Genomic DNA, 27957 nt, shown 5'->3' with positions numbered 1-27957 from the left:
AGTCTATTAATTCAAATAAATTAAGTGGAGTATAAGGTATGAAAATCAAAATCGAACCTTAATGGATATGAAAATGAAAAATGCTTAGCTCTAGAGCAAGAGCTCTAAAGCATACTCTAATGATATGACAGTTATGTGGGGACTACCTTAATGCGATATTTTAGCTTAAATTTTTGTTTTTTTTACTTTTTTAGAACCTGCTAGTTCAGTATAACTTTGTTTAAAACTTTGCTTTTAGAGCTCTAGATCATCATTGTATGAAAATTATCAGAACCACTCCCCATGATTTATGCTTTCAATTTTCTTGAAATTATCAGAAGTGGGCTTGGGCCATGATCATACTAATCTACTCCCCAACTGTCAAAACGGCTCATAAAAGTGTGTCCAACCCATTAAAGCCCTATTATACAAAGAGCGCCAAAAACTGCCGAATATAACCAAGAAATATTATATGAGTTGGTAGTGAATTGGCAACAGTCGTTGATCAAACTCACAAACACGTAGAAAAACAAACGCACTCACTTCTTCGGTAGCTCCGCCCCTCCAACTGACCTCACAAAGCTCTCTCTCACTTCAAAAACCCTCCCACTTCTCTCTTCTCTCTCCTCAGCCCCCCACCATTTCCAAACCCTCTCTCTCTCTCTCTCACAAAATGCAATCCTCACTCTCTCTTTCTCTCTCTTCCCCTTCTTCCATTTCCAGATCCGATCGCACTGTCGTCGCCGACAACATCTTCTTCGCCGGCTCCGGCTCCCTCGTGCCGCGCTCGCTTCGATTCTGCGGCTTCAGAAGGGAAGTTTTCGGACTCCGATCTTCCAATTCAGCTCGGCTCGTTGCGAAGCAGAGGAACTTGAACAAGGTATCGGCGTCGTTGTCTGGCAATGGCTCCCCGTCGAAAGGATTCGACTACGATTTGGTTATAATTGGGGCCGGCGTTGGCGGTCACGGCGCCGCTCTCCATGCTGTCGAGAAGGTAATGCGATTTATATGTGATTCAAGGTTCATTGCGTAAATTGCATTGAATTTGATTTGTTCTGATTGTGAATTTGCTAAAATGTAATTATGTGAAGAAAAAAAAGATAGAAGTTCGAATTGAATTTCTGATGTCAGCTGAATTTGTTCAATTTGATTTGTTTTGATTGTGAATTTGCTAAAATGTAATTATATGGGGAAGAAAAAAAAAGAAAAAGAAAAGAAAAGAAGAAGATAGAAATTTGAATTGAATTGCTGATGTCAGCTGAATTTGTTCAATTTAACTTGTTTTGATTGTGAATTTGCTAAAATGTAATTATGTGAAAAAAAAGGATAGAAATTTGAATTGCTGACGTCGGCTGAATTTGTTCAATTTGAATTTGTTTTGATTGTGAATTTGCTAAAATGTAATTATGTGGAAAAAAAAAAAAGAAGAGAAAGATCGAAATTTGAATTGAATTGCTGATGTCAGCTGAATTTGTTCAATTTGAATTTGTTTTGATTGTGAATTTTCTAAAATGTAATTATGTGGAAAAAAAGAAATATAGAAATTTGAATTGCTGACATCAGCTGAATTTGTTCAATTTGAATTTGTTTTGATTGTGAATTTTCTAAAATGTAATTGTGTGCAAAAAAAAAATATAGAAATTTGAATTGCTGACATCAGCTGAATAGCCTGGATTTTTGTGTAGTGGGGTGGGGCAAATTGAATTTTTTTTGCAGTAGAAGTGCAAATTAATAATTTCCAATTCCAGTAGGGGCAATATTGATTTTAAAGCAATATGTACAAATGAAAATTTTCAAGAGTCAATATGGGGACAATTGCTCTCACTTGTGCCTTTATAAATCCGCCCTTGGTGATCATCATTTTTGTAAAGCTTAAAAATAGCAGTTGAGTACTTTGCCATAGTTTACATCATTAATCATTTAGAACTTGATTCTGTGTTGTTCTCGTTGTTTTTTAATTGTAAGTATTATTATGAGCTAAGACTGAGAAAACTGAAAACTACAGAGTCTCTATTGCTGGTTAGTTTATTCTAATTCCTCTTTTTTAATATTCCGCAAAACTTATTTTGATGAGCACTTTTTTTTTTTTTTTTTTCATTGTGACCATTTACTTGTTTGTACTCGTATTTTCACCTCGTATGTATCAATTGTATATTACTTACATATGTAATGGCATGCAATATAGTGCATCACATCGGTAGTTGAGCAAAATAAACACAGTGACATTGTTTATTACTATCTTTTCAAAAAGGGGCAGTGTATGTTGCCTAAATAAGTGCACAAGGAGTATTGAGTTCTTTTTGTTGCTTTTCTATATTCTGTTTTTGATGGCATTGAGGTAAATGTATGAATACATACATCCGTTGCAGGGCTTAAAAACTGCCATCATTGAGGGGGATGTAGTTGGAGGAACATGTGTAAATCGAGGTTGTGTTCCTTCCAAAGCGCTCCTTGCTGTAAGTGGCCGCATGCGGGAGCTTCAGAATGAACAACACATGAAGGCTTTTGGTTTACAGGTGAATAAGAGTGTCGTAACCTCTTGTTTATAAGATGTTCGAATCTCATGCTAACTTTCAAATTTCATTTATCTATCATGACATTATAACTTTTATTGCTTTGATTAAAATTGTGCTCTACTTTGCAATTACTTGCGTTGGGTGTTCATCATTCCTCACTCAATGTTTGGGTTCAAGTCATGATTTCCACATGTGCAGCGGCCTGTTCTACGAGATCTGCTAAGACTGGGCCCCCATGTAGGGGTTCCTGCCAACTTTCTTCAGTGGCTTTCTTGTGTAGCATCTAAACAGGTGTATGATCATTTACCAAATATACAGTGCATGATTGCGCCTCATGAGCCAAAATATTACACGAGTTTATATAATATAAGTTTGAGAAGTGATTTCCATTTTTAACAACCACACAATTCTAAGAAAATACTACAGTAACACTGATGCCCTATTACACTTAAGCTTCTCAAAGATGCACTTATAGTACTTATAGTACCTACTGGAGTACAACAGAATCACCACCATTAAATCAGTCGGTAATGGCTGGGGAAGGAATTCACATAAGAATAATGTGGTTTGGATACATGAGGTAGTGAACCAACATTTTATTAAATGACTTTGCCATTAAGGTAAAAATTTAATAGCACATCACCACCTTTTTTTTTCTTGAGCATTTTGTGGGTTATGTTATGGCTTCTTTATGTGAGGCATTTTGGGGAATCACCAAGAAATGGACTTGTGACTACCTGTATAAGGTTCATGGGTTTTTTGCATTCATTCAGAAAAGAAGCGCACAACAAGAAACATTTCAAAATAATAACAATCCTCAGACATTGACTAATGGATGCATAACTGTTGAAGATATGTACTTTTGTCATGCAAATAAGCTTATAAATTACATTGATCTTATCTGAAGAAAAAATCTTATATTATTGAAAGTTCTTTCCTATCCAGTTGCTAAGCAAACATTTGAATATCAGCAAAACTTATGCTCTGTGTTCATCTTTATAAAGAAAAGAAATCCACATTTCTTTTTGATGTGGTTCGATGCCATGTTAACAATCAACTTCGCTTAGTGCATAAGCTTTTAAGGGAGAGCAGTAAAATGTTTGTATAATTGATTTGGTACTCTTCAAGATGGATGAAACCAACCTATTTGAAGACATCATTGCTTCATCCCAGTGCATATATAGTCATTGTCTAAGAGTAGCTAATGTTGCAACATTGTCCACTGTCAACTGTAAGGTGGTGGTTATATTCAATGGAGAATAAATTATTATGCATGTGGATTTCAACCTAGATGTTTAATCACTTTCCAACTTTTGGGGAACCTGCAAATACATCTGTCTAGATGTTTTTCCAATTCTACAAAATCCCAAACTTTTAAAATATGTGCCCTGATTTTCCATGCATATTTCTTTTTAGAATACTCGGTAATTATTTTCTACTTGTGGGTCGTATATTTTCTGAGCCCATGTCATGTTGACTTCATAGCTGAAGTAGTATGGGTTGATTTGGCATGCGCTTATAGCTTATGATTTATGGCATCCTTATACTTTGTGTCTATGCTCTTTGGTGTGGGTTTAGTATTGTTTTGTTTTCCTTCTGTGCACCTTAAACGCAGTGCTGCTGTCTAAAACTTGACAACAGGTTGCAGCTGCTGGTTATGACAGACAGGCGGTTGCTGATCATGCAAGTAATCTTGCGTCAAAAATACGAAGTAACTTGACCAATTCAATGAAAGCTCTTGGTGTTGATATATTGACTGGTGTTGGTACAATTTTGGTATGTTGGATATGCTGAAATTTGGGTTCAGTAAAAAGATGCTATAAATTCAATCGAATAATTATGATTCAATTTATAATTGTCATTTGATTAATGGTGCTTAAAATGAGTATCTATAAATGATGGTGTTAATCTTTCATGTATAAATCAGGGTCCACAAAAAGTGAAATATGGGGCAGACAACGTAATAACTGCAAAAGACATAATCATTGCTACTGGTTCAGTACCTCTTGTGCCGAAGGGAATTGAAGTTGATGGTTAGTGCTTGTTTTGTCATCCTTCTACTACTATCTAGACTTTCTAGTTAAGATGTAGAGTGAATATGATTTTGCAGATCATGAAATTGTTAGGAAGTTTTTGTGAGGTAACATGCTTTTCAATTCATCACTCTTAACAGTTAAAGAGCTCCCTGAATGACAAACAACATGGTATGAATATGTGCATTACTTGATAGGATAAACTGGTATTTTCGTACTCTTTGTCTGTCACATTAGGATAGCTGTGCACATATTGTGACATACTTTTGAGCATACTTAGTATTGCATAATACCAATACTAATTGGCTCTATGAATCGGTATTACCAAGTATTTTCTGATATTACGTGGAATATAGTTTAGTGGTACGCTTAGCTTAGTAGTAGAGCGTTTAGTCACAAAAAGTGACCATATATGATCACAGGAGTGAAAATGCTGCTTTTAATTTCTACCTCCTAGATTATTTCTTTTTTTTTTTTGTTTTTTGGCTGAATTTTTTTCCATGTTTTGGGTCATAACTTCCGGTGTCTGTTTATGGAATTTCCCTTTGGTTTTAATATGAAAATATACTACCTTTCTTTGGTTCATGACACCACTAAGCTCTTCTGGATAATGGCTTGCAGGTAAGACTGTAATAACCAGTGATCATGCACTCAAACTGGAATCTGTTCCTGAATGGATTGCCATCATAGGAAGTGGTTATATTGGTCTTGAATTCAGTGATGTGTATACAGCACTTGGAAGTGAGGTAGGCATGGTTTATACTATCTGAAGAACTTTGTGTGAAGTTAATTTCATTAAAAATAGAAAAAAAGTATCTATGGAGTAGCTTCTGATAATTAAATGATGAACATGTATTCTTACGAAGGCTATATATTGTATTAGTAGTAACTGAAATAGCTAAATGTTTTGCCAGGAAATTAGAATTTAAGTGTTTTCCCAACTTAATTCCCGTAAGCTTTGCATTAACTGTCTGAGTTAGGACAGATGTGTTTGTACTCAGTCCGCCTCTCCCCAGTACTTGAACCCAAGACCTTTCTAACCCGAGCTCTAATTCCATGGTAGATCACCACTAGTTTTAAAAGCTTAAGCAAGTGGGAAAGTGACATAACAATGCATATCAAGCTCTCCAACGGAGATTTCCCCCACTTGACTCCCACATCCACCCAGAGGACTCCCACATCCACCCAGAGTTTCCCCCACCTCCCTCTGACATTCCATCCAGAGTTAAGTCACTACTTTGGATTGTCGTCTAGATTTTGTATCACGAAGTTAAATGAGTGATATCTCTGTCTTTTCCCATTGATCATTATAAATGCAGTAAGATTTACCCAAGTCACCAAAGTAACAACAGCACTATATTGCAGGTCACATTTGTTGAAGCACTAGATCAGCTTATGCCTGGTTTTGATCCTGAGATTGGTAAACTGGCACAGCGGGTTCTTGTAAATCCTCGAAAAATTGATTATCACACTGGTGTATTTGCAAGCAAGGTGCTTTGTGGCTTACCATGAACTTATATGTTTTTTATTTGCATTGGCAATATCCCAAAAAATATATTCCATTTTTTTTCCTTTCCTTTTTGTTATAATTTTTTCCCCTTGTATGGTAAACGTTGTTAACAGATTACTCCAGCAAAGGATGGAAAGCCTGTAATGATTGAGCTTGTTGATGCTAAGACAAAGGAACCAAAGGATACTCTTGAGGTAAGTTGCAAGCATCTTGTCTAAGCAAACATTTGAGGCTCCTACACAATGTTGCATATGTGTATGTGATGGAGCAATGCTTTGGTGTCAAATATAGCATATCTCTGCTATAATAAACAACTACATAGGAATACTTTAAATTGTCAACTATTTCAGTAGGCAACAGAAGAAATCAAGTTGCAGTCCATCTTTATCAACTAAGATTAATTCTCTGTTTCACCACATTTTTATTTCCTTTCTCTCTTTTGAGGTGAGTGTAAGCAGAGACACTTCATCTCACAATTTGGTTCTCTTGATTAATGAAAGAAGGTCGAACAAAACCTCAGTCCTGAGCCAATTTTATACTACTAATATGATAATGCTATAGCACCTTGTTCATATTGTTCAAATATATGTAGAAGTTATTCTAATTTTGGTTGTCTCTACAATTTAGGTTTTGTGGCTCATAAACTTTGGCATTGTATTGTGGTCTAACACTATTCCAAACAATGCTGTGAACTTTGTATGAGCTTTTCTTATTGCTCCCAACCAAATAGTTGGTATTTGAACATTGTTCTGTACCCTTTAGTTGAAGTCTAGCAGTGCACATGAAATGCATACTTGAGCTCAGGGAATGTGTTGAACTGTTAATGTCAGCATAAACTGTTGGAGAAAAGGCTATTAATTCACACAGCCACTACTCAAGTATTTGCTCTTGCATTTTGTGAATTTTGTTATCGTCATTATTATGGCTTTATTAACAAGGAAATGAGTTGCAAAAGTGAGACTGTTCCCTATATCTACAGTTGTTTCCTTTAGTGTTCTATTCTCTTATGATAAATTGATGAATCATAATCATCTTGTCGCCATCCTAGCATAACTTTGAACTATGTTATGTACTTTGCAGGTGGATGCTGCTCTCATTGCGACTGGAAGGGCTCCACATACAAAAGGGCTTGGCTTGGAAAATGTTAGTAGATTAGGAAAATAACACATCTCAACTACTAATGGAACATCACTTTTACAAGTACTAAATTGAGTAATCTAATACACCTTTTTCATTTGCAGATCAATGTAGAAACTCAACGTGGATTTGTCCCTGTTGATGAGCGCATGCGTGTAATCGATGCAAATGGAAAATTGGTCAGTCATGAGTTTTGTTCATTTGTATGTAGTGTTTGGTTATATCTTGTTTTATTGACTCAGATCTGGAATAATTAGGTCCCTAACTTGTATTGCATTGGTGATGCAAATGGGAAAATGATGCTTGCTCATGCTGCAAGTGCACAAGGAATTTCTGGTAACAACCTCATTCTCTACTTCATCAACCATATAGTATTTGTTGTCCAGTTGTGTATAGACTTATATGACTTGTGGCATTGCTTTCTTAACATAGTTGTTGAACAAGTCTGTGGGAAGGATCATGTGCTGAATCATTTGAGTATCCCAGCGGCATGCTTCACTCATCCTGAAATCAGTATGGTTGGATTAACAGAGGTAAGTTGTGCCTTTGCAACTTTGCTTCTTCTGCCTGTGTATTATTTTGTTTCCCAGAATGTATGTTACATTATTGTTTCACAGAACCGACTCTTTAAAAATTCAAAATGGTCATTGTAAATAGGTAATAATCTTTTAACTATTTATTAAAAACACGAGTCCTTGTTTTAATCATTTTATGTGTGTGTGTGTGGGTGTTATGTGTTTCTTTAGATGCATCTTGTGTTTACTAGCACATGATTAGTTAATATAGGTGGCGTGGCCAGTGGGGAGAATATTTGCGGTGAGTATTATTTTGCTGATATTTGAAGTCTATTAAAAAAACCTAAGAGAATTTGTGTACCAGGAGAAAATTGTTTCTTTGCTAGAAATGTTTTCCTTCCCTAACCCAGAAATAAGAAGTTGCTATGTCCTATTTCCTCCCACTTTTGGAAGAAACCAAGTTGGTTCTGGAGGAAGAAAAGATAGCTCCCTTTCCCTCCAATTCCCTTGTATCATTCTAATTGAGAAAAGGCATACACTATTTTCGCCCCTTCCTTTCTTTCCAGAGCAGCTACTATCACATTGACATGAGCTTTGGATGGAGAGGCTTCTGAATGTGATATAGCCATTTTAACACTACTTGAAGTGATTAATTTGTGTTTAGTTTTGAAGTTTTACAACTGATGTTAACTATGGAAGGACAAAGACACAGAAGGTTTGAACTTTGAAGAGACTTTTGGAAAATTGGTTCATTTAGAAACACAGATTTCCTTGAAGTTACATGAATTAATAAAGCATTGTTGCGAGATGTTGGTTAAGATCTATATAATAAGTTTTATTGTTGTGTGCATTTACTAATTTTAGTTTTTGCATCTAGAACGTATCTAAACCTTAGGCACGTAATAGGATAGTTCCCTGTTAGGTACTTGGCTATGAAGTAGGGTCCTAAGGTCCCCTAGTGATAGGGATTTAATTATCTTATTCAACGAGTGAATGAAGTTGTCTTCGAAGCTTATTATTCCTGATGTGTGATTCATCTTCTGTTAGATATGGTTACCTAGAAATTTCTCTGTTTTTCTTTTTCTTCTTTAAGTGTGATTGCCCAAGAAGCTAGGTATGACTGCCTAGGCATTTCCTTCATCTAGATCAAGAAATGTGATTCTTCTTGATAATATTGAGGTCCGTTGCCTAAAAATTGTCCTTATTCCTCTACTGTTTCCATTCTCTACCATTGTTGTCCCATTTACTGCCTTGCCTATTCCAATGTTCTTTGATTAAAGAGAACCACACTTTTTTGACCAAGTGCTGTCCTGCTCCTACATTAGTTGGCTGGCTATCAGGCACAAGTTTAGTATTGAAGGCTCTGGCACAAGTTTGGTATCATGTCCTCCATCAACAAGTTCTCATCAAGTTACTTTTACATCAGCTGTTCAATTATGGTGGAAAATCAAAAGATTTTTACTTTAGTTTTGTGTAATACAAGAGTTAATGCTCCCAGCTTTGCTAAGACTATTTTGGATGTATACCATACTTTCAACTGTGGGGATAAAAAATGACTGAAGTTCAAGAAAGGTGTATAAGCAGGTTATTCGTAGAAGAGTATCTACTATGCTAAAATTCAGATCATATACGCTTTGTCGAACGATCAAAACTTAAGCACTCTCATCCTGCATAGCACAGGACATTCAACTCTATTTTTCAGTGATCTCTAATACTTTAATGAGCCTTCCCCTTTGCCTTTGGCAACCAGAAATATTTTCAGCTAATAATGTGGGTTCTTAGTTTTCCCAGGCTGACAGTGAAGTGCATTTTAGGTAACTTGTCCCTGCAGGATCTATAAACAACTTTTTGTATGGTTCACTAGTAAATTATGCAAGTCGAAACTAAAGAGCAAAAGTAATAAGAGTTGATGATAGTTTGGCCTTGTATAGTTTAGTTTTATACTGAGGAGATAAACAAAAGTTAAGTCTTCATCTGTAGTCCCTCCCTTAGATGAGTTTTTTTTTTCTCCTGGTAATTTTTCAGTTTACCTCAGCAGCGTTTCTGTCTTGAATTCAAGAAACAATTATAAAACATTCCTAATTTTCCTAGCATGGTCTCGTATGAAGAAGTTCATTTCAACATAATACTGAAAATCATAAAAGAGTTTGCTCTTTTTCCAGTTTTGGTTCACTGTTTTCAAATGTTGCAGCCTCAAGCAAGGGAAAAAGCTGAAAAAGAGGGATTTGAAGTCAGTGTTGCCAAGACTAGTTTCAAAGCTAACACAAAAGCTCTTGCCGAAAATGAAGGGGAAGGACTTGCTAAGGTAATATACATAATTCCATTAGCTTCTAGGAGTGTGGTGTGGCATGTTTAAAGATCTGCCTTTCCTTTTATCCTCATTGGGAACTGTTGCAAGTTTTCTCATTGTTCGAAGATACAATTAGGTTGCATGTTTACTGAAGTCTATTGGTTTTATGCAGTTGATTTACAGACCTGACAATGGAGAGATTCTAGGAGTGCATATCTTTGGATTGCATGCTGCAGACCTCATACATGAAGCATCCAATGCAATAGCTCTGGGAACCCGGATACAAGTATACTTTTGCCCCCCTTCCATGTGCATGTTTTAGCACATAAATTAGTAGGCTCTATATGAATATCTTCAAATAGAATGGTAACTCTTAAATTACTAACTAAAATATATAAGTTCCATGTAGCAATAGCTTTAACAACTTTCCAAAGATATGTGGTCTAATTTTAAGAACCCTGGGACAAGGGAGGTGTTTGAACATTGCTTGGAAATTTTCCAAATTTTGAAGGACTAAATGATGTTCGAGTCGAGACTTATATAAAACATATAAGAAAAAGAAAAAAATAACGGAGGCCCACATAATCTATTTGTTTTTTCCAAAAATAAAATAAAATTTAGAAGTTGCACTTTCAAACTTAGCAAGATATCTTGTTAACTGGAGTTATTTATGTTTCTCTACCATCTCAGTGTGTTCTGATAATCAAATCTCGCCACATGCACGGCATGTGTCACACATTGGGAATAATATAATAACAATTGTAGCCATTTATGGAATAAAAGTTATCCTCTACATAATCTGCCATAAAATCATTTAATCAATTTACCTGTTTTGAAAGTTAAATAATGAGAAATGCTCTTACGACAAGTTTTATTATTTTTTTATCAGTTTTCCAGATGATGGTTGAATCGCTTAATTCTGTTGGGATGTTCAATAGTCTCTCCTTTACTACTTCCTATCTTATAAATTATTACTACATATATATATATATATATATAATGTAGTACCTTCATTAAAATATTATCCATTCAATATTTGTTCGTTCTATATCAATAGTTTGCAACACTTACATCCTGCAGGACATCAGGTATGCTGTTCATGCACATCCAACATTGTCTGAAGTACTTGATGAGCTCTTCAAGTCAGCCAAGGTAAGAAGCTCTTTATTCCTTGTGATGGAGGATTTACAGCAACTCAGTAAGGTCGAAACATATGATATGTAGTCTAGTTTCCTCATCAACAACATACGTCAGAATTGAAAATCACAAACTGTATTTCTGACGCAAAAGTACTCAAAATTTGCTTTTTGTGGATTGATTAGTTAGTCGGCCAACTAATTAAGCAAAAGCAACACACGTGCTCTCAATCTCTAGTTTGGAAATCTTAGGTGAGACGGCCAAATGCTTATAGGCCCCTTACATCTGTGCATGTACGAATTGCAGGTAAGGAGGAAAGCCTCCTTAGGTCCTGAACTGAGATACTCTGTCATTTTGCACTGGTACATTAGATCACCCATTTCACCCAAATAACATTGAACAACACATATTTTCTTTTCCATGTCGTCTTTTGCACCTTTTGAGAAAAATAAATGTATGATATGGTGAATAATACATTTTTATTTACGGTTGCCTCTCACGATGCAGGTTAAAGTTGACAGTTCTAGTTCTGTTGGTGAACCAGTTGCTGTCTAAGCTTCTCAGCAAGGTATAATTTATTGAGATGTATAATTTTGCTGGGATTTCCATACGAAGCTGCACATTGTCTCTAAAGATGAGAAGCAAACTAGCACAGAAGCATAACTATATTAGGAAGAGTAGTTTCTGCTTTTCTTGGTTTATTGTTTCCTCAATTTTGTGTCATTCACATTACAGAGGTTCTCAATTTCTTTTTTTCGTAATAGACTTGTATGAGTATATTAGTTATTGTTTGTTTAAGTGGATATTTTACTCTCCATAGTATTTGAGTTGTTAAGTTTTTGTAATGGGAGGAAATGTTGTATTTGAGAAATAAAAAAATTGCTAATAAAACAAAAACAAGGTTGCTTGCTATACCAATTTGTAATGCCCTGATATTATCATCTTTTCACAACATTAATTCCCAACAATATAATTTATAAGAACAAGTTAGATCATTAATAAATCCATTTCAGAAGTTCCAAACATTATCTCTTCCCCGTTGAACTATTCGAGTGATTATATCATTGTCAAGTACATTAATCAATAGAATAAATAGTTTAAAATGCAATAGATAAATACAAAATATAATGCCCTAAAGGCTTACAATTTTTTCAAGGATTTTCGTTGAATACACAAAAGACGGAGTTCTGTCTTCAGTACAAAATAGCCCAAGGCTTCGACAGAAAACATTCATTCGTGCTCCCATCCAAAAAACCTCTCTTTAGCCAACTCACTTTGACAGCACAATAGCATCATTTTCTCAAAGGTTGTTAGTTTTTTGGGTGAGCAATTACCCAGCAGGAAATATCATTATCAAGTTATATAATTAATCAAAATACATATGATTATGCCATGCTAGAGATGAGAAAAACCAAAGCCTCTTTCTTTATAAAATCATGATGCGAAATGCTCGATCACAACAACTTATTATAACCAAAATCATGGGGTGTAAATACGCTATAACGTCCCGATACAAGGCCGAGTACCAACCAAATATATACATATATATAGATTTATATACAAAAAATAATCTCCACATTTGTCCGCTCTCAAAACGGCGGGACAATGGGCACCCAAGACTTTTCCTTCTTCATATTTGCCGACTCATAAAACGGCAAGCTCGTGAACACCCAAAATCAAGTTTTTCACATCAGCTGAATCTATAAACAATAGGCTCATGGACATCTAAAAAATCTTTTCTATATTCGTTCAGCGATATGCACAAGATAGGACAATTGGACACATTGATTTTCCTCGCGGGTACCAAATACAAAACACAACCCATTACTCGAACCCAACTTAACTATCCGGACTCATATGCTATTTACCTCCTTTTAACCTTTCCAAACTTCCACAAAATTGTAGGATCACGAGAGAAATTATGATACACATGGTGCATGAGTTTTTCAAATTCAATTTCCCTAGGGTTTGTTCAATTCAACGCAACAAAATATAATATGAGCAACAATAGTCTTTAATTCCACAATTTCCACAATCTCACATTTACGAATTAATACGTTCAAATGTCCAAGATAGTTCAAAACCTCATGTCTCAACACTTTTGTCATAATCATTCACCCAATTCCAATATTCAAGAGTCAATTGAACCAAGCACTATTATTAAATCAAATTTAAAATTAGGATTTTAAGATAATTGGAGCTTTTCCTTCCTCTATACTTTAAGAGTCAATATCCATCATCTGTAACAGTAATCAACAAGAAACATTAAGAATCTCTTCCAAAAATATTAGGTATAAGCCACTTTTGTTTATTAAACCATTTTATAGCATAATACATATCATATAACTTGATATCTAATGAAAATATCACACGAGTCTCAAATCAAAGATATAATAAGTTAAAAGTATCCCTACCTCAAGATTGAAGATAAGGAATAAAAACCCAACTTCAAACTTCAAGAAAACGAGAAATAATTAGTAGAATTTTTAAATCAAGCTTGTTTTTCAATTCCTTTGGAAGATCTAAGGCGGATCTAGGGTAAAACTAAGTGAAATCAAGTGTTTTAAGGTTAGAGTTTTGGAAATGGATGTTAGAGAGAGAATAGATGTGAAAATAAGTGAAAGAGAATGAGTTTAGATCGACTTTTAAATGTGTTGTCTTGAACAGACCACCGTTCAAGTGAAGTGCTCAAAATCAAAGAGACCACTCAAACAAACTTTCCACCACTCCAGCAGTATGCGCAAGGTTACAAAAGTTTTGCAGAGTTACAGTGAAAATATTAAGGGCTTCATTTCTATGCTCGAGCGACCATTTAACCATTCGAGTGGTCTCATCTACAAACATGCAAGATACCAGGAGCTTTGCATTACCGCTTGTGCGACTGATTGACTGCTCAAGCGGTCTCCTAGGATAGGTTGTTACACATCACACCAGTCGCCCCTAGCAAGTGCTTCTCACGGTGAACACACCAGTCAACATTGCCTCTAGTAGGCCCTTTTTGTTTGCCGTAACATTAGACTCTTCTCAATCACCCCTAGCAAGTCCTTATTGTTTGCCCTAATAGGAAACCCTTCGCAATCACTCCTAACAGACTCTTTCGTTTACCGTACACATCAAAACTCTCATTTATTTTTTGTGTTTTGTTCTTCCAAACTCAAGTTAGTTTACCTAAAGTTAGTTTACCTACTTGAGTTTGAGGGAGATTGTTAAAACATATTTAGAATATGTTATTTTTCATCTTTATTAGGTTTTCATATTTTTATTAGTTTCCTTTTTCTAATGATTTCTTGATTAGCACTCTATATAAGTACTACATATAGGCTACCTTTTGAAATAGTTCATTAACAATATTATTTAACATTATTCAATATGTAAATATTCTTTTTTCTCTCTTTTCTCTTCTCTCTCCATACAATTATCGTAACAATTAGAAAGCTCAAAAGATGTTAAGGTGCCTATAAATAGCCCCAATCAAATAATCTAATCCAACTTATATTTTAATTTATTTATTTTTTTGTTCTTAGTTATATAGTTTCCTTCGCAATAGTTTCTTTATCAGTTTTGTAATCTCTTTACCTCTAACAACAATTCATTTACTTGTACTTTGTTTCAAATGAGTAATAAGTAGTTTTTGAGGTAATGTACTGTTCAAATTAATAATTATATTATTCATTCGATCAATTTCTCTCTCTTCTTCTTCATTCTAATTATCATATACAATTAATATTTGAAAAATGTTATAGATCTCAAATAATTTATCAAATTTTCTACCAAAACTGTCACATAAGTGTGGGACTCACACAAATCCACAGGTGTGTAGATTCCACACCTATGTAAGAGCTTTAGTAAAAAATAGATAAATAATAATAAATTAAAAAAAAAAATTCAACACAATCACTTGATCATCATTTAACGTGAAATGAATCAATAAGCTCAAATTTATAATTCTAACCTTCAAAGTAGAAAGGACAATGAAATGTTCCAATAATCTTTAGTATCAACTTTGCACTTTTATACGTGAGATCGGGATTTTCAGTCCCCCATGGTCCCATGGGGATGGGGAAAACTCAACCTATGTATTGAGTTAGTTTCTTCTTAGGTAGGTACACCTATAAGCTTCAAACATTATTTTTTTATAGGTAATTTAAAAAAAAATAAAAAGTTTTTAAATAAATACTTATTTATTTTCATTTCATTTTTCTAACCCGGCTTTAAATTGTTTTTTTTTTAAAAAAAAAAAATCTACTTTAACTTCAATTTTTTACTAAGACCTAAACAAAATTATAAGATAGAAAGAAAATAGATTAGTATTTTCATAAAAAATATTCTTCTTTCGCCTTCTTTTTTCACTATTTTTATTCTCTGTTTTTTTTTTCCAATATTTTCTTGAGAATTATAAATCAATAAAAAGTGAAATAAATAATTAAGCGTAAATGGTTGAATGTGGAACATGGTGGAATGTTACAATTCCACGTCGATTAACAAAGGTCATGACCATATGTATATAAATTTATTAGACACTGCTCTTTAATCATCGACTTTTAAAAATTAATTTTACTTAAAATATAAGAAACAAACAACTAATAAAGAGCTTATAATAGAGAAGAAAATTGTCTCATTAGATTGACCTACCTCTTAATTGAGACAATATAAAAATAACCAACCATTTCACATGCTCATTTATAAATTTATAGTTATCTATTTCATTTCCTTTTAATTTACAATTCTCAAAAAAAAAAAAAAAAAAAAAAAAATCCCTTATGTGTACATGTCAAGGACCAAACAAAAAAGAAAAAGAAAAAATAAGAGACTAATGTATAGATCTTAGATAGATTTATTATCTAATAGATTTTGTGAAAATTAATGATGTTTTTCATTAAATACTATTAAAAAACGTTACTAATTGCTAATTTTTAACAATAGTTTAAAAATTTTATAAAAAAATGTTACTAATTATAACTTTTAGCGACAGTTTAAAAAAATCGACACAAAAAAATGTCATTTGATTTTTAACTTTTAGTGATAATTTAAAAAATTTATCACAGAAAATATTACTAATTGTAAGTTTTAGCGAAATTTATAAAAATAGCGATAAAAAAAGTTACTAATAATTGTCAATTTTTAACGACATATGCAAAAAATCGTTTTAATAAATTATTGAGCAAATTACACTAGTAGCCTCTATAGTTAGGGGCTTGTGTCACTTTGATCCCTAACTTTTCAATTATAACACATTTGACCATGAATTTTAATCTTATTCCAAATAAGAACAATTGAAGATACTATTATTTAATTTTAAGGGTAAAGTTGTCAATTTGATGAAATATAAACTAATTTGATAAAAATAAATGTCAATTTTTTTTTTTTGAATTTTTAAAAATTATTTCTACCTATCAAAGATAAAATTATGTAAAATTGATAAATCTTTTATACATTTATTTCTTTTTTTACCAAATTAATTTTTGTTATGTATTTGGATGATGATCATGTAATGGGTAGTTGTTAAACTTTTAATGTATAATCGGTATATTTAATATATGAAATTTTTTAGTTTTTGATTTTTGATTTTTTGATTTAATGGATTAGTTTAATAATAATATTAAAGTTGTCGTCATATTTGACTTTTGAAAAAACAAAAAACTAATTTAATAAAAATAAAAACAACCACATGTTATATGATCAACATCAAAACACATAATAAAAATTAATTTGATAAAAAATAAATAAATGTGTAAAATATTAATCAATTTTACATAATTTTATCTTTGGTTGGTAGAAATAATTTTTAAAAAATAAAAAATATTTTTTGACATTTATTTTTGTCAAATTAGTTTATATTTTATCAAATTGAAGACTTTGCCCTTGAGATTGAGCAATGATATATTCAATTGTCCTTATTTGGAACAAGATTCAAAATTTATAGCCAAATGCGTCACAATTGAAAAGTCAGAGACCAAAATAACATAAGACCCAAACTATAGGGACCTTTAGTATAATTCTCCCTAAATTATTTTTAGCGATGATTTTATTAAGACTTATTTTCAATAGAATTTGATGAAAATTAAGTCTAAATATTAAAATTTATTGGTAATTTATCTAAAAAAATAGATAGACAATGAGAATCCAAATATTTAATGGTTAGGTTGGCACGTGCTACACGCACACACAAAACAAATATTTATAAGAAAATTATTTTCCACCGAACAGATCCTAAGTCTTAAATGGAATCCAAGCCGTTATTATTCTAAACCAACGGCCTAGATTCACTTAATGACACCATAAATTTATTTCCCTAAATTCTGATTGGTCCATCGTATTCCAACCCTCAATCCCGGTTCCCGGTAACTCCAACCCACACCCACTTGCCAGAAAAGCCAGCCGATAAATTAAACTTTTAACCTTTCCAATTTGATTTAGGCCAAGTTTATCATATTACAAAAAAGTTAAAAAGTCAAAAAGTTACTTAAAAAGTTAAAAATAATTACGGTTGCACAACTTTCAATCCTAATTTTTCCTTATAAATCAATTTTTATAATTTTTTATTACACATTTTTTCATAAAAAATCAAAAGTTAACCAAAACATCTATATTTTCTTTCTCAATTTTTTAGTCTAAAAAAATAAAAAGTGCACTTATTTAGGACACCCCAAACAACCCCTAAATTTTCATTTAATTCTTATTATTTTAATTTAAGTAGTCTAATTCTTATAAGATGAATTTTAATTTTATCATTTTATTACGTGTACACCATACAAGATGACACATGTTACAAAATATTGATTTTAGGATAAATGGTAAATATATCATGTGAGAGTTTTTCAAAAAAATAATATTATATACACCAATTAATGTATTAATTAATGTACCAATTGATGATGTGGTATAATTTAAGACATTTTTTATATTTGTAATGTGATTAATGAATATGATTAATAATAATGTCATAACTAGTGTTGGTACACTAATTAGTATACTAATGAGTGCATGTAGCGCCATCTTTTTTAAAATACAAATTATCTTATGTGATTTTAGAAATGTTTGGTTTTAATTGATTTTTTGAAAATTGAATTTTTTATTTTTTATTTTTAGTGAATTCTTTTAATATTTTACATATTTTTTTATTTTTTAAATGCACCTAACCCAAATGCACATAAAAAATAAAATATTTGTGAAAAAATATTTTAAAAATTCAATAAGTACACAAAAATAAGAAAATATACTGAATTTTTATATTTTTTTATTTAGTGAATTTTTAAAGAATTTTTTTTACAAATATTATATTTTTTAAATATCTCTAGGTTAGGTTGCATACTTCTAAAAAGAAAAAAAAATGTTCAAATATATAAAATAAAAAAAAAATTCATAAAAAAACAAAAAAAAAAGGAAATTTTTTTTAAGCTCCCTGGTATTAAAATTTTATAACATAAAGGACACTTAATATTTTCATAATATTTAAGATTCCTCAATGTCGATCCAGAAAAAATTCGATCCAGAGAATTTCTCTGGACTTCATAGAGAAACCAGAGAAATTCTGGTTCACATAGAATTTCTCTAGACGAATTTTCTCTGGACTTCACAGAGAAATTTTGGTTCACAAGACTTCATTATTATTGAGAATTTCTCTGGACTATAAATTTGAATTGTTGAGAAATTCTCTGGACTATAAATCTATAGTTTATTGTAGGGTGCATTTACAAGGCTTCAAAATTTCTTTGCTTTTTTCTTACCTAATCCAGAGAAAATTCAAAACACTCCAGAGAAATTCAAAATATCTTTGTTGTGTTCTTACCTGATCTAGAAAAAATTCAAACCACTCCAGAGAAATTTAAAATTTCTCTACTTTGTTCTTACCTAATTTAGAGAAAATCTAAGCCACTCCAGAAAAATTCTTTCTCCAAAGAAATTCTTTGATAGCCTTCATCATCATTATCATCATCATTATCATCTTCTTCCTTCTACATCAACTAAGCAACTGTAGCAGCACACTCTTTTTTTTTGGTGAATGCTGTAGCAGCACACTCAACATCATCAAACTCCAACAATCAATCCCACCCACCTCTTCCGTCCGCCTCCTTGAAATCTTCTTCAACAGCTCCAACCATGGCCTCTCTCTTGGCTTCGAGAACACCAACATCCTCCCTTACACCCGCGTCATCCAACTCCTCGAAGCCTCAACTTCTCTCAAACCCGCCTTCGCATCCCTCATCTCAGATCTCATCCACGCCGGACTTTGTCTCGAATTGCACTTGAAACTTCTTCTTCTTCTGAAACGCTTCGTCGAAGTTGAGTCACCATTGTTGGAGCATCAGAGAATGCCGAAGAGGCGGCGAAGATATAGTCTGATCTGAATGCCAGAGAAGAGACAGAATGGTAAATTGAAAAATCTAGTGCCATTGCATGTTACTTCTCCAACAATGATGGCCTCATGGCTTTACATTGTGGCTGAATCCCAGATACTGTTTGGGAAAGGATTGAAATAGAATAGGAGAGAGCAATAGGATAAAGAAAGTGTAGGGAAAGAGATTAGGGATATACTGGAATTTTGCAGAGAGACTTGAGTCCATATAAAAGAGAGAAAGTGCGGGTTTAGAGTTGAGGACCTTACATGTTATAAAATAATATGGTGGATCTCTTCCATTACTAAAAATAGGAGAAGAACCTTAGACTAATTTTCCCAAAAAAAAATCAATTTTATAAAAAGTGAGTTAAACTAAACAATAAGTACCCTTTTGTCAAAAAAATTCATTTAGCAGAATTAACAAAAAAAATAAAATTTCTAATTATTCTCCTATCTACCAATGAAATTACCAGAAGGGTGATACTAATTAGACCAAAATATTAGATACACTTTTCAAACCCAATAATGTGGTAATCTATTAAAATATCTAAGACAATTCTCTCTCATATTTTCTCTAATTATTAACTAGGAAAATTTAGCCATATGGAGGAATGTTAATCTATTTAGTCCTATGAGTTTTTTATGAACCAATTAGTCTTTTTTGTTATAAAAAGTTGTATTCATTTGATTTACTGTCATTTGAGTTTAAGTGAATGCCCTTTTGTGATTCATTTTTTCAATTTTTCTGATTCATTTTTGGGATGTGAATGGAAATGTGAGGTGTAGAAGATTCTTTTTGAGGAGGATTGGTGGCTGAAGTGTTAGTTGTCGAGTATAAAAATTTACATATTTTTAGTGTGATTTTTTGGTGTTATATCAAAGTGCTACTTTTGGAAAAAGTACATGAAGGAGTTTTTGTTTGTTACATTGATTGGAATATTATGTTTAAAAAAAATATACTAAATTTTTTTTTTTTGGAATGTTACATTATTACGTTTGAGAAAAGTACATTAAGGAGCTTTTTAGTATATTACATTGGAATACTACATTTGAGAAAAGTATACTCAAAAGTTTTTGTGTGTTTCATCAATTGAAATATTATTAAGGAGCTTTTTAGTGTGTTACCTTAGAGCATTAAGTTTGAGAAAAGTATATTAAAGAGTTTTTGCGTGTTATATTGATTGGAGTATTACACTAAGAAGTTTTTTAATGTGTTACGTTAGAATATTACGTTTTTTGGAGTGTTACACTGGAGTATTACGTTTGGGAAAAGTATATTAAGAATTTTTTTTGAAGTGTTACGTTTAGTAATTTCAACATCCACATTTGTTCTTCAACACATGACACGCGCGCATTTATACTTGGTTCTTTATGTAATTCACACTAAGATGAGACATTTGAGTCTATATAAAAAGAAAAAGAAAAAAAAAAGAATCAAATAATTCATAAGATCATTATTTGAAATTTATTGGTGCTTCACCCTATTAACTAATCATCTCACTTACATATCACTGAGTCTAGAAATTGAGTCAAAAAAATAGAGTTTTGTATCATTTTTCTTACCGAAATTGTTAATTGAAATATATTATTAATATTATTAAAGATTATTAATTGATTTAATAATTGATTAATGAAAGAAATTAATTGTTATGCAATTAGATTTTTGAAGGGACAAGATATAATTTTTATAACCACATTGAACTATTTGTATTTTAAACACACTTCAAATGGTGTATTTAAAATTTACCATTAATTTTAACGTCAAATTTATTTGGGAGCCGCTATTCCCACTCCACTTTGCTCTAAATACACTTTATTTTTTTTTATCTTTATTATAAATAGTTACATTAATATCCTTTAATAAAGGGCAATTGATGTATATGTGCAAAAGCAAAAATAATATTAATTTAATTACGTATAATAAAGACAAAGAAATAAATGTATTTGGAGTAAAGTGAATTATGAATAACAACTCCTATTTGTTTTCAGAGCAATGATACATCCCTCTAATTTTGGAGTTCTAATTGAGCTCTAATGATGTGGTAGAGAATAAAAACAAATAAAAAAAATAAAATCAAGGCCTAAACATTACATCACAGTGGGGTCCACTCCCATTAGAGGTCCTTTGTTAGAGCTTTCAATCATATTTCTTATTTTTGGTGGTGCTACATACACTAATTAGTGTACTAACTAGTATACTAACACTATTATGACATTATTATTGATCACACTCATTATACAAATTATAAATATCAAAAACCTCTTAAATTATGTTATATCATCAACTTTTACACTAGTTAATACACTAATTGGTACATATAATATTATTCATTTATTTTAGTGACTATTTTTTTGTGACTTTTAAAAGAAAAGTTTTAATGCACTTTTTTTTGAAAAAAAAAAAAAAAGAATCGAAGTACTAGATCAAAAAATGAAAAAATATTTTTTTTTGAAACAAGTACACATTTGAATATTAATTATTATTATTATGTTTTAGATCGTAAGGTAGATTACAAAAAAAGAATACCTTCTCTCCTGTTAAACTTTCAACCGAATTAAACATTTGAGGTTTCTTATTGGTAAGAGTTATTAAACGGAAGTTTTTTACCGGTAAGACTCATTAAATGGAGGTTTCTTACCAGTAAGAATTTTTAAATTTTTTTTTAACTAAGTCATATTTTCATAGACTGTAACAAAATTTTCATCTAATGATTCTCACGATAAAAAATCTCAACTACCTGATCCAGTTGAAAATTCAACTAGAAAAAAATCGTCCTTAGAGCATCTCCATGTTAGGATTAAGGCACATCAGAAATCAATTACACACAGAAAAGACACAAGATATCGGCAATTGCCTACGTCCACGAGAGAAATATCCATTATAGAATTTTCTCGGAAGGAGTTTACAATACTCACACGTCACTCTCTCTCTATAGCACTCTCACTCGAACACAAACTCTGTGTTCTTTCTATTTTTAATGATCTAACTCAGCTCACCTCTTCTGATTTTATATACAAACAGGAGTGCCAAAGTTCGACCTTTACTTGCCAACCATCAACCATAAACATAAATGGCAAGCTTAATACATAACCACCCTAAGTTGAAAAAAAAACTTTTGTAGCCTCCATTCTTCACTTCCAAAAAACCACCTTCACATGGTGTGTAATGCTCATCAATTCTCCCCCTCCACGCCTATGAGAAGTAGAATCCTTACTGGAAGTCCATCCCAACAATGTCTCTGCATTATTCTAGTTTGTCTCTCGAGACCACCTTTGTAAGCATGTCGACTGGATTCTTATCTGTGTGGATCTTGACTAGTTCCAATAACTACTTTTCCATCACTTCACGTATCCAATGATACAGAATATCAATGTGCTTTGTACGTGAGTGGTACATGGAATTCTTGCTCAGATCAATTGCACTCTGACTATCACAATGTACCTTGTACTCTTCCTACTGTAGACCCAATTCTTAGAGAAACCACTTTAACTACAACATTTCATTTCCAGCATTTGCGGCAGCAATGTACTTTCTCTGTTGTATATAAAGCAACACACTTTTGTAGTTTGGACTGCCATAAAACAGCTCCTTCTGCAAAGGTGAACAGAAATTCTGATGTAGATTTTCTACCATCAAGATCACTCGCTGTATCGACATCTGTAAAACCCTCCAAAATTGGTTCAGCTCCCCCAAAACATAGACACATCTTTGAAGTTCCCTTCAAGTACCGAAGAATCCATTTAACTGCCTCTCAATGCTCCTTTCCTGGATTGGTGAGGAATCTGCTCACAACGCCAACTACATGAGCTCTATCTGGCCGAGTACACACTATTGCATACATCAAACTTCTTACTGCATAGGAATAGGGGATTGCCTTAATTTCTTTCATTTCAGAGCTGGTCGTGGGACACGAACGCTTTGTCACCTTGAAATGGTTGGCCAGTGGTGTGCTGACTGGCTTGGCATCTTTCATGTTGAACCTTTCAATCACCCGTTCAACATATTTCTCCTGTGACAGCCATATCTTCTTGGCTTTCCTGTCACGAACAATCTTCATGCCCAAAATCTGTTGTGCTGGGCCTAAATTCTTTATGTCAAAATACTACAACAAGTCATTTTTTAACTTGTTGATCATAAACATCATGTCTAATGATCAGCATATCATTGACATACAACAGTAGGATGATGAAGTTTTCATCCGAAAACCTTCAGAAATATACACACTGGTCAGCTATTGTTCTTGTGTACTCATGATCCACAATGAATGAATCAAACTTCTTGTACCATTGTCTCGGCGCCTGCTTTAGGCTATAGAGACTCTTATTCAGTTTGAAGACTAGGTTCTGTTTCCCTTTAACTTCAAATCCTTCTGATTGCTCCATGTAAATCTCTTCTTTCAAATCACCAAGAAAAAATGCAGTTTTGACATCCATCTGTTCTACCTCCAAATTCAAGCGAGCTGCTAATCCTAGAGCTACTTGAATGGAAATCATCTTCACAACTGGGGAGAAGATCTCATCAAAATCAATATCTTTCTTCTGTCTAAAACCTTTGACCGCCAAGTGAGCTCTATGCTGTAGTATTTTACCGTTGCCATCTTTTTTCAATTTGTACGCCCATTTGTTTTTCAATGCCTTTCTGCCCTTTAGAAGTGAAACAAGCTCATAAGTGTGGTTCTTCTGCAATGAACTCATCTCCTCCTTCATGACTTGTATCGAGTAATCTTTCTCTGTATGACTCTTTGTTTCTGAAAACTCTCGAGCTCTCCCTTATCAGTAATCAGAATATATTGAGAAGCGGGATATCTGGTTGATGGCATGGAAACTCTTCCAGATCTCCACAACTGAGGCCCAGTTGCCTCTGGTTGAGGGGGTTGCCCCCCCTGCTCAATACTCTCTTCATCTGGGTCTTCATCTCTTTTCTTCTGATCTTCAATTTCTAGCGTAAGATCCTGCAACTCTGGCACTTCTTGTTGCACATCATCACATCTAGCATTTTGTGATGGCTCAGGAAATGAGAATAAGTCTGGAGTGATGACATCTCTAGACTTTGCAGACTTCTCAAAATCTGCTATTGTTTGGTCTTTTTGGAACACAACATCTCTGCTCATGAACATCTTCCTGTTCACTGGATCCGACAACTTGTACCCAAATGCTGCATTTAAATAGCCCACAATATGCATGGAGTGGACTTGTCATTAAGCTTTTGTCTGTTTTCCTTGGAGATGTGTGCGAACGCTTTACACTGAAGACTCTCAAGTGAGAATATGATATATTTCTTCTGGACCAGACTTTCTCAGGCATCACAAAATTCAATGGGACTAAAGGCGACCTGTTGATGAGATAACAGGCTGTACGGGCGGCTTCAGCCTAGAATGACTTTGGCAACTTTACCATTTTGAGTATACATTTGACTCTTTCAACAATAGTGCAGTTCATTATTTTTACCATACCATTGTGTTCTGGGGTACTAGGAACTATTGTCTTGTGCCGGATACCTCTGCTAGCACAATATGCTTCAAAAGCATTGGAAGTGTACTCGTTACCATTGTCTGTGCGAAGACACTTCAACTTTTTCCTGGTCTCTTTTTCTACCATTGCATAGAACTCCTGAAAGTGCTGGAATACCTCATCATTCATCTTCAGGAAATATACCCACAATTTCCTTGATACATCATCAATGAATGTCAAAAAATACTTGCGGCCGCCAAGTGACTCCACTTTGATTGAACCACAAACATCCGACTGTACCATACTGAGCACTTTTGTTTTCTTCTTGCTGGTTGAACTAAATGATACTCGATGCTACTTTCCATAAAGGCAATGATCACACGACTTCAAGGCACTCCCTTTAGATAAGGGTATCTTGGATTGCTTTGCTAACAGATGTAATCCTTTCTCACTTATGTGAGCCAGTCTTTTGTGCCATAAGTCTGGCGACTCCTTATCTTCTGCTGCATTAAGACTTCCCAAACAGACCTTCGTTTGAGTCTTGTATAGTGTTGAAGACATCTCTCCTCTGGCGATTGTCAAAGCTCCTCTTGTCAGCTTCCAACGGCTATTTTCGAATGTACTTGTATAGCCTTGTCAGTCTAGGGCGCTTCCGGAGATAAGATTAAGGAGCAAATCCGAAACATACCTCATATATTTGAGAACCAGCTTGTGTCTGACATTAGTCTGAATACTAATGTCTCCAATACCCATAATCTTCGAATAGTTAGAATTCTCTATTCGAACAGTGTTAAAATCTCCAGCGTTGTACGAGCTGAAGAGTTCTCTGTGGGAAGTGGCGTGATAGGATGCAGCTGTGTCTATCACCCACTCTGTACAGCTGTGGTTAGCCACGTAAAGGCAATCCTCCTCTTCACCAACTGTAAGAAGTATTTCATCAGTTGTTGTGGCTATCGTGTTCTCATCTCCCTTTGACTTACTACTTTGGTCTTTATCTTTCTGGCTTGGGCAGTTCCTCTTTATGTGACTCTCTTAGCCACAGTGAAACCAAGTGAAGCTAGAGTCACCTTAATTTTTACTGTCTCTGGATTTACTCTTGTTGTTTTATCTGCCTCTACTTTTACTTCTTCCTCTGCCTTTCTCCACTACTTCTGTCTCTGCTTCTATCTTTTGTGACAAGAACATGAGACCGATTACCTCCCACGTCTTTTCTCTTTGTCTCTTCATTGTGCATGGCGTCTATGACCATGCCTATTGTCAGCTTCCCCTCTGGTACAGAGTTACTGAGAGAAACCACCAACGTCTCCCAACTGTCTGGTGAAAAACTGAGCAGTAATACGGCTTGCATTTCATCGTCCAAGGGTATCTTGACGGTTGCAAGTTGATTCACCAGATTCTTGAATTCATTGGTGTGCTTAGCGACAGACACACCATTCTTCAACTTTAGATTTACAAGCCTTCTCATCGCCAAGGCTTTGTTCTGGACGGTTTTTAACTGGTACATTTCTTCTAACATTGTCTAGAGGACATATGCATCTGTCTCCTAGGCAATGTGGTGGAACACATTGTGGTCTATCCATTGTCTGATATAACCGACAGTCTTCCAGTTTATCTTTATCTAGTCTTCATTCTTTACTTCTTCCGGTTTAACCCCTTTTAGAGCAATAGGGTAACAAGCCTTTATAATATAGGATGTCTTCCATCCGCGGCTTCCAGATTGCATAATTAGAAGGATTTAACTTGTTCATGGATCTTAAAGTTGAAGTGGATTCCTCCATCGTCTTCTTACTTTTCACAGAAATTTGATTCAAAAATCTGACTGTACGATCTCTCCGGAATACTCCAAATAGTTGGAAACAACTATTGGATCACCAAAATCGAACTTCAAATGGCTTAGATCTAGCCAAAATAAGTTCGATGGTTTAGATTTACGGATGTACCTTAGCCGCGTAGCACCGGATAATCCCTCTGCTTTTGGGTCGGATCGGGTCAACCCGACAAGTTGACTGGTTACGTGACTGACATGTGGAGTTGACGTGGTTGACACGTGTCGGTGATGTGGTGTTGACGTGACTGCCAGATAGCGTGTGACGTGGCAATGACGTCATGAACATACACACACCACTCTTCTTCTTTCTTCCGCGCGCGCATCGGGCGTGTGCTTGAGACTGGTGTAATTCGTCGATACCGTCAACGGCATATGTGGCGTGTGTCTGAGACTGAGACTCACGCGCCTTCTTTAGGTGGCGTGTGAGAGTGCATAGAAGCTTGTCTGGGGCTCAGCTTTGCAGTTTTGGACTTATCTTGTCGAGAGCTTCCTTTCAGTATGCTCAAAAGTGAATTTCAAGTAACTTGATTTCTAGCAATTTCGAAAAAACACACCCTGTTTTTTCTGAAAATCGACCAACGAGGCTATGATACCACGTGTTAGGATTAAAGCACACCAAAAATCAATCACACACAGAAAAGACATAAGATATTTACGTAGTTCGACAATTGCTTACGTCCACAGGAGAGATATCCAATATAGAATTTTCCCGAAGGGAGTTTACAATACTCACAGCTCACACTCTCTCTATAGCACTCTCATTCAAACACACACTCTGTGTTTTTTCTATTTTTGATGATCTAACTCAGCTCACCTCTTCCCATTTTATACACAAACGAGAACCATCAACCATAAACATAGATGGCAAGCTTAATACACAACCACCCTAAGTTGAAAAAAAAAACTTCTGTAACCTTCATTCTTGACTTCAAAAAAACCACCTTCACATGGTATGGAATGCTCATCACTCCAAGAGCCTTGTTATACCATATTTTCAACCAAAATAACAAGCTAAAGCATAAAAAAAGACCTCCAAAAGCCTCATCAGATGCTTCAACAATTTGATACAAGCAATAGTTGCTAGCTACCTGAAGCGAGGAACTCTTGTTGTGTTATATATTTTTTTATTATTTTTTTCCTATGTGTCATTGATGATCAAACTAATTACAAATTTATATATTAATATATATATATATATATGAGTAAAGTTGAAAAAATATAAC

The 27957-nt window shown here is 33.8% G+C and overlaps 1 protein-coding gene across 2 annotated transcripts; it reads left to right on the top strand.

Moving 5' to 3' along the window:
* Positions 1-3: 3 nt before the first annotated feature.
* Positions 4-12029, top strand: LOC114258636 (dihydrolipoyl dehydrogenase 2, chloroplastic). Of its 2 annotated transcripts, XM_028198624.2 has the most exons (16): positions 4-973; positions 2349-2495; positions 4137-4271; positions 4423-4528; positions 5150-5274; positions 5894-6019; positions 6152-6232; positions 7119-7181; positions 7280-7354; positions 7433-7511; positions 7608-7708; positions 9882-9995; positions 10153-10266; positions 11061-11132; positions 11424-11479; positions 11625-12029. In XM_028198624.2, the coding sequence occupies exons 1-16, from the start codon at positions 653-655 to the stop codon at positions 11689-11691; spliced, it is 1782 nt and encodes a 593-aa protein (XP_028054425.2). In that variant the 5' UTR covers positions 4-652; the 3' UTR covers positions 11692-12029. The 2 variants fall into 2 exon arrangements, with proteins under 2 accessions (XP_028054425.2, XP_028054426.2); XM_028198625.2 differs by lacking the exon at positions 11424-11479.
* Positions 12030-27957: the final 15928 nt, after the last annotated feature.

Source organism: Camellia sinensis, chromosome 5 (assembly GCF_055761805.1).
Source record: "Camellia sinensis isolate YWXY chromosome 5, ASM5576180v1, whole genome shotgun sequence".
NCBI classification, from domain to species: domain Eukaryota; kingdom Viridiplantae; phylum Streptophyta; class Magnoliopsida; order Ericales; family Theaceae; genus Camellia; species Camellia sinensis.
Note: the sequence above shows the minus strand (reverse complement) of the source record. Positions and strands in the feature narration are given on the sequence as shown.

Excerpts from the sequence above, each read along its gene's own strand:
- LOC114258636 (XM_028198624.2), top strand. The coding sequence starts at position 653 with ATGCAATCCTCACTCTCTCTTTCTCTCTCTTCCCCTTCTTCCATTTCC. Across the intron at positions 4,272-4,422 it reads CTGGTGTTGGTACAATTTTG|GGTCCACAAAAAGTGAAATA; the intron begins GTATGTTGGATA and ends TGTATAAATCAG. Across the intron at positions 9,996-10,152 it reads AAGGGGAAGGACTTGCTAAG|TTGATTTACAGACCTGACAA; the intron begins GTAATATACATA and ends GGTTTTATGCAG.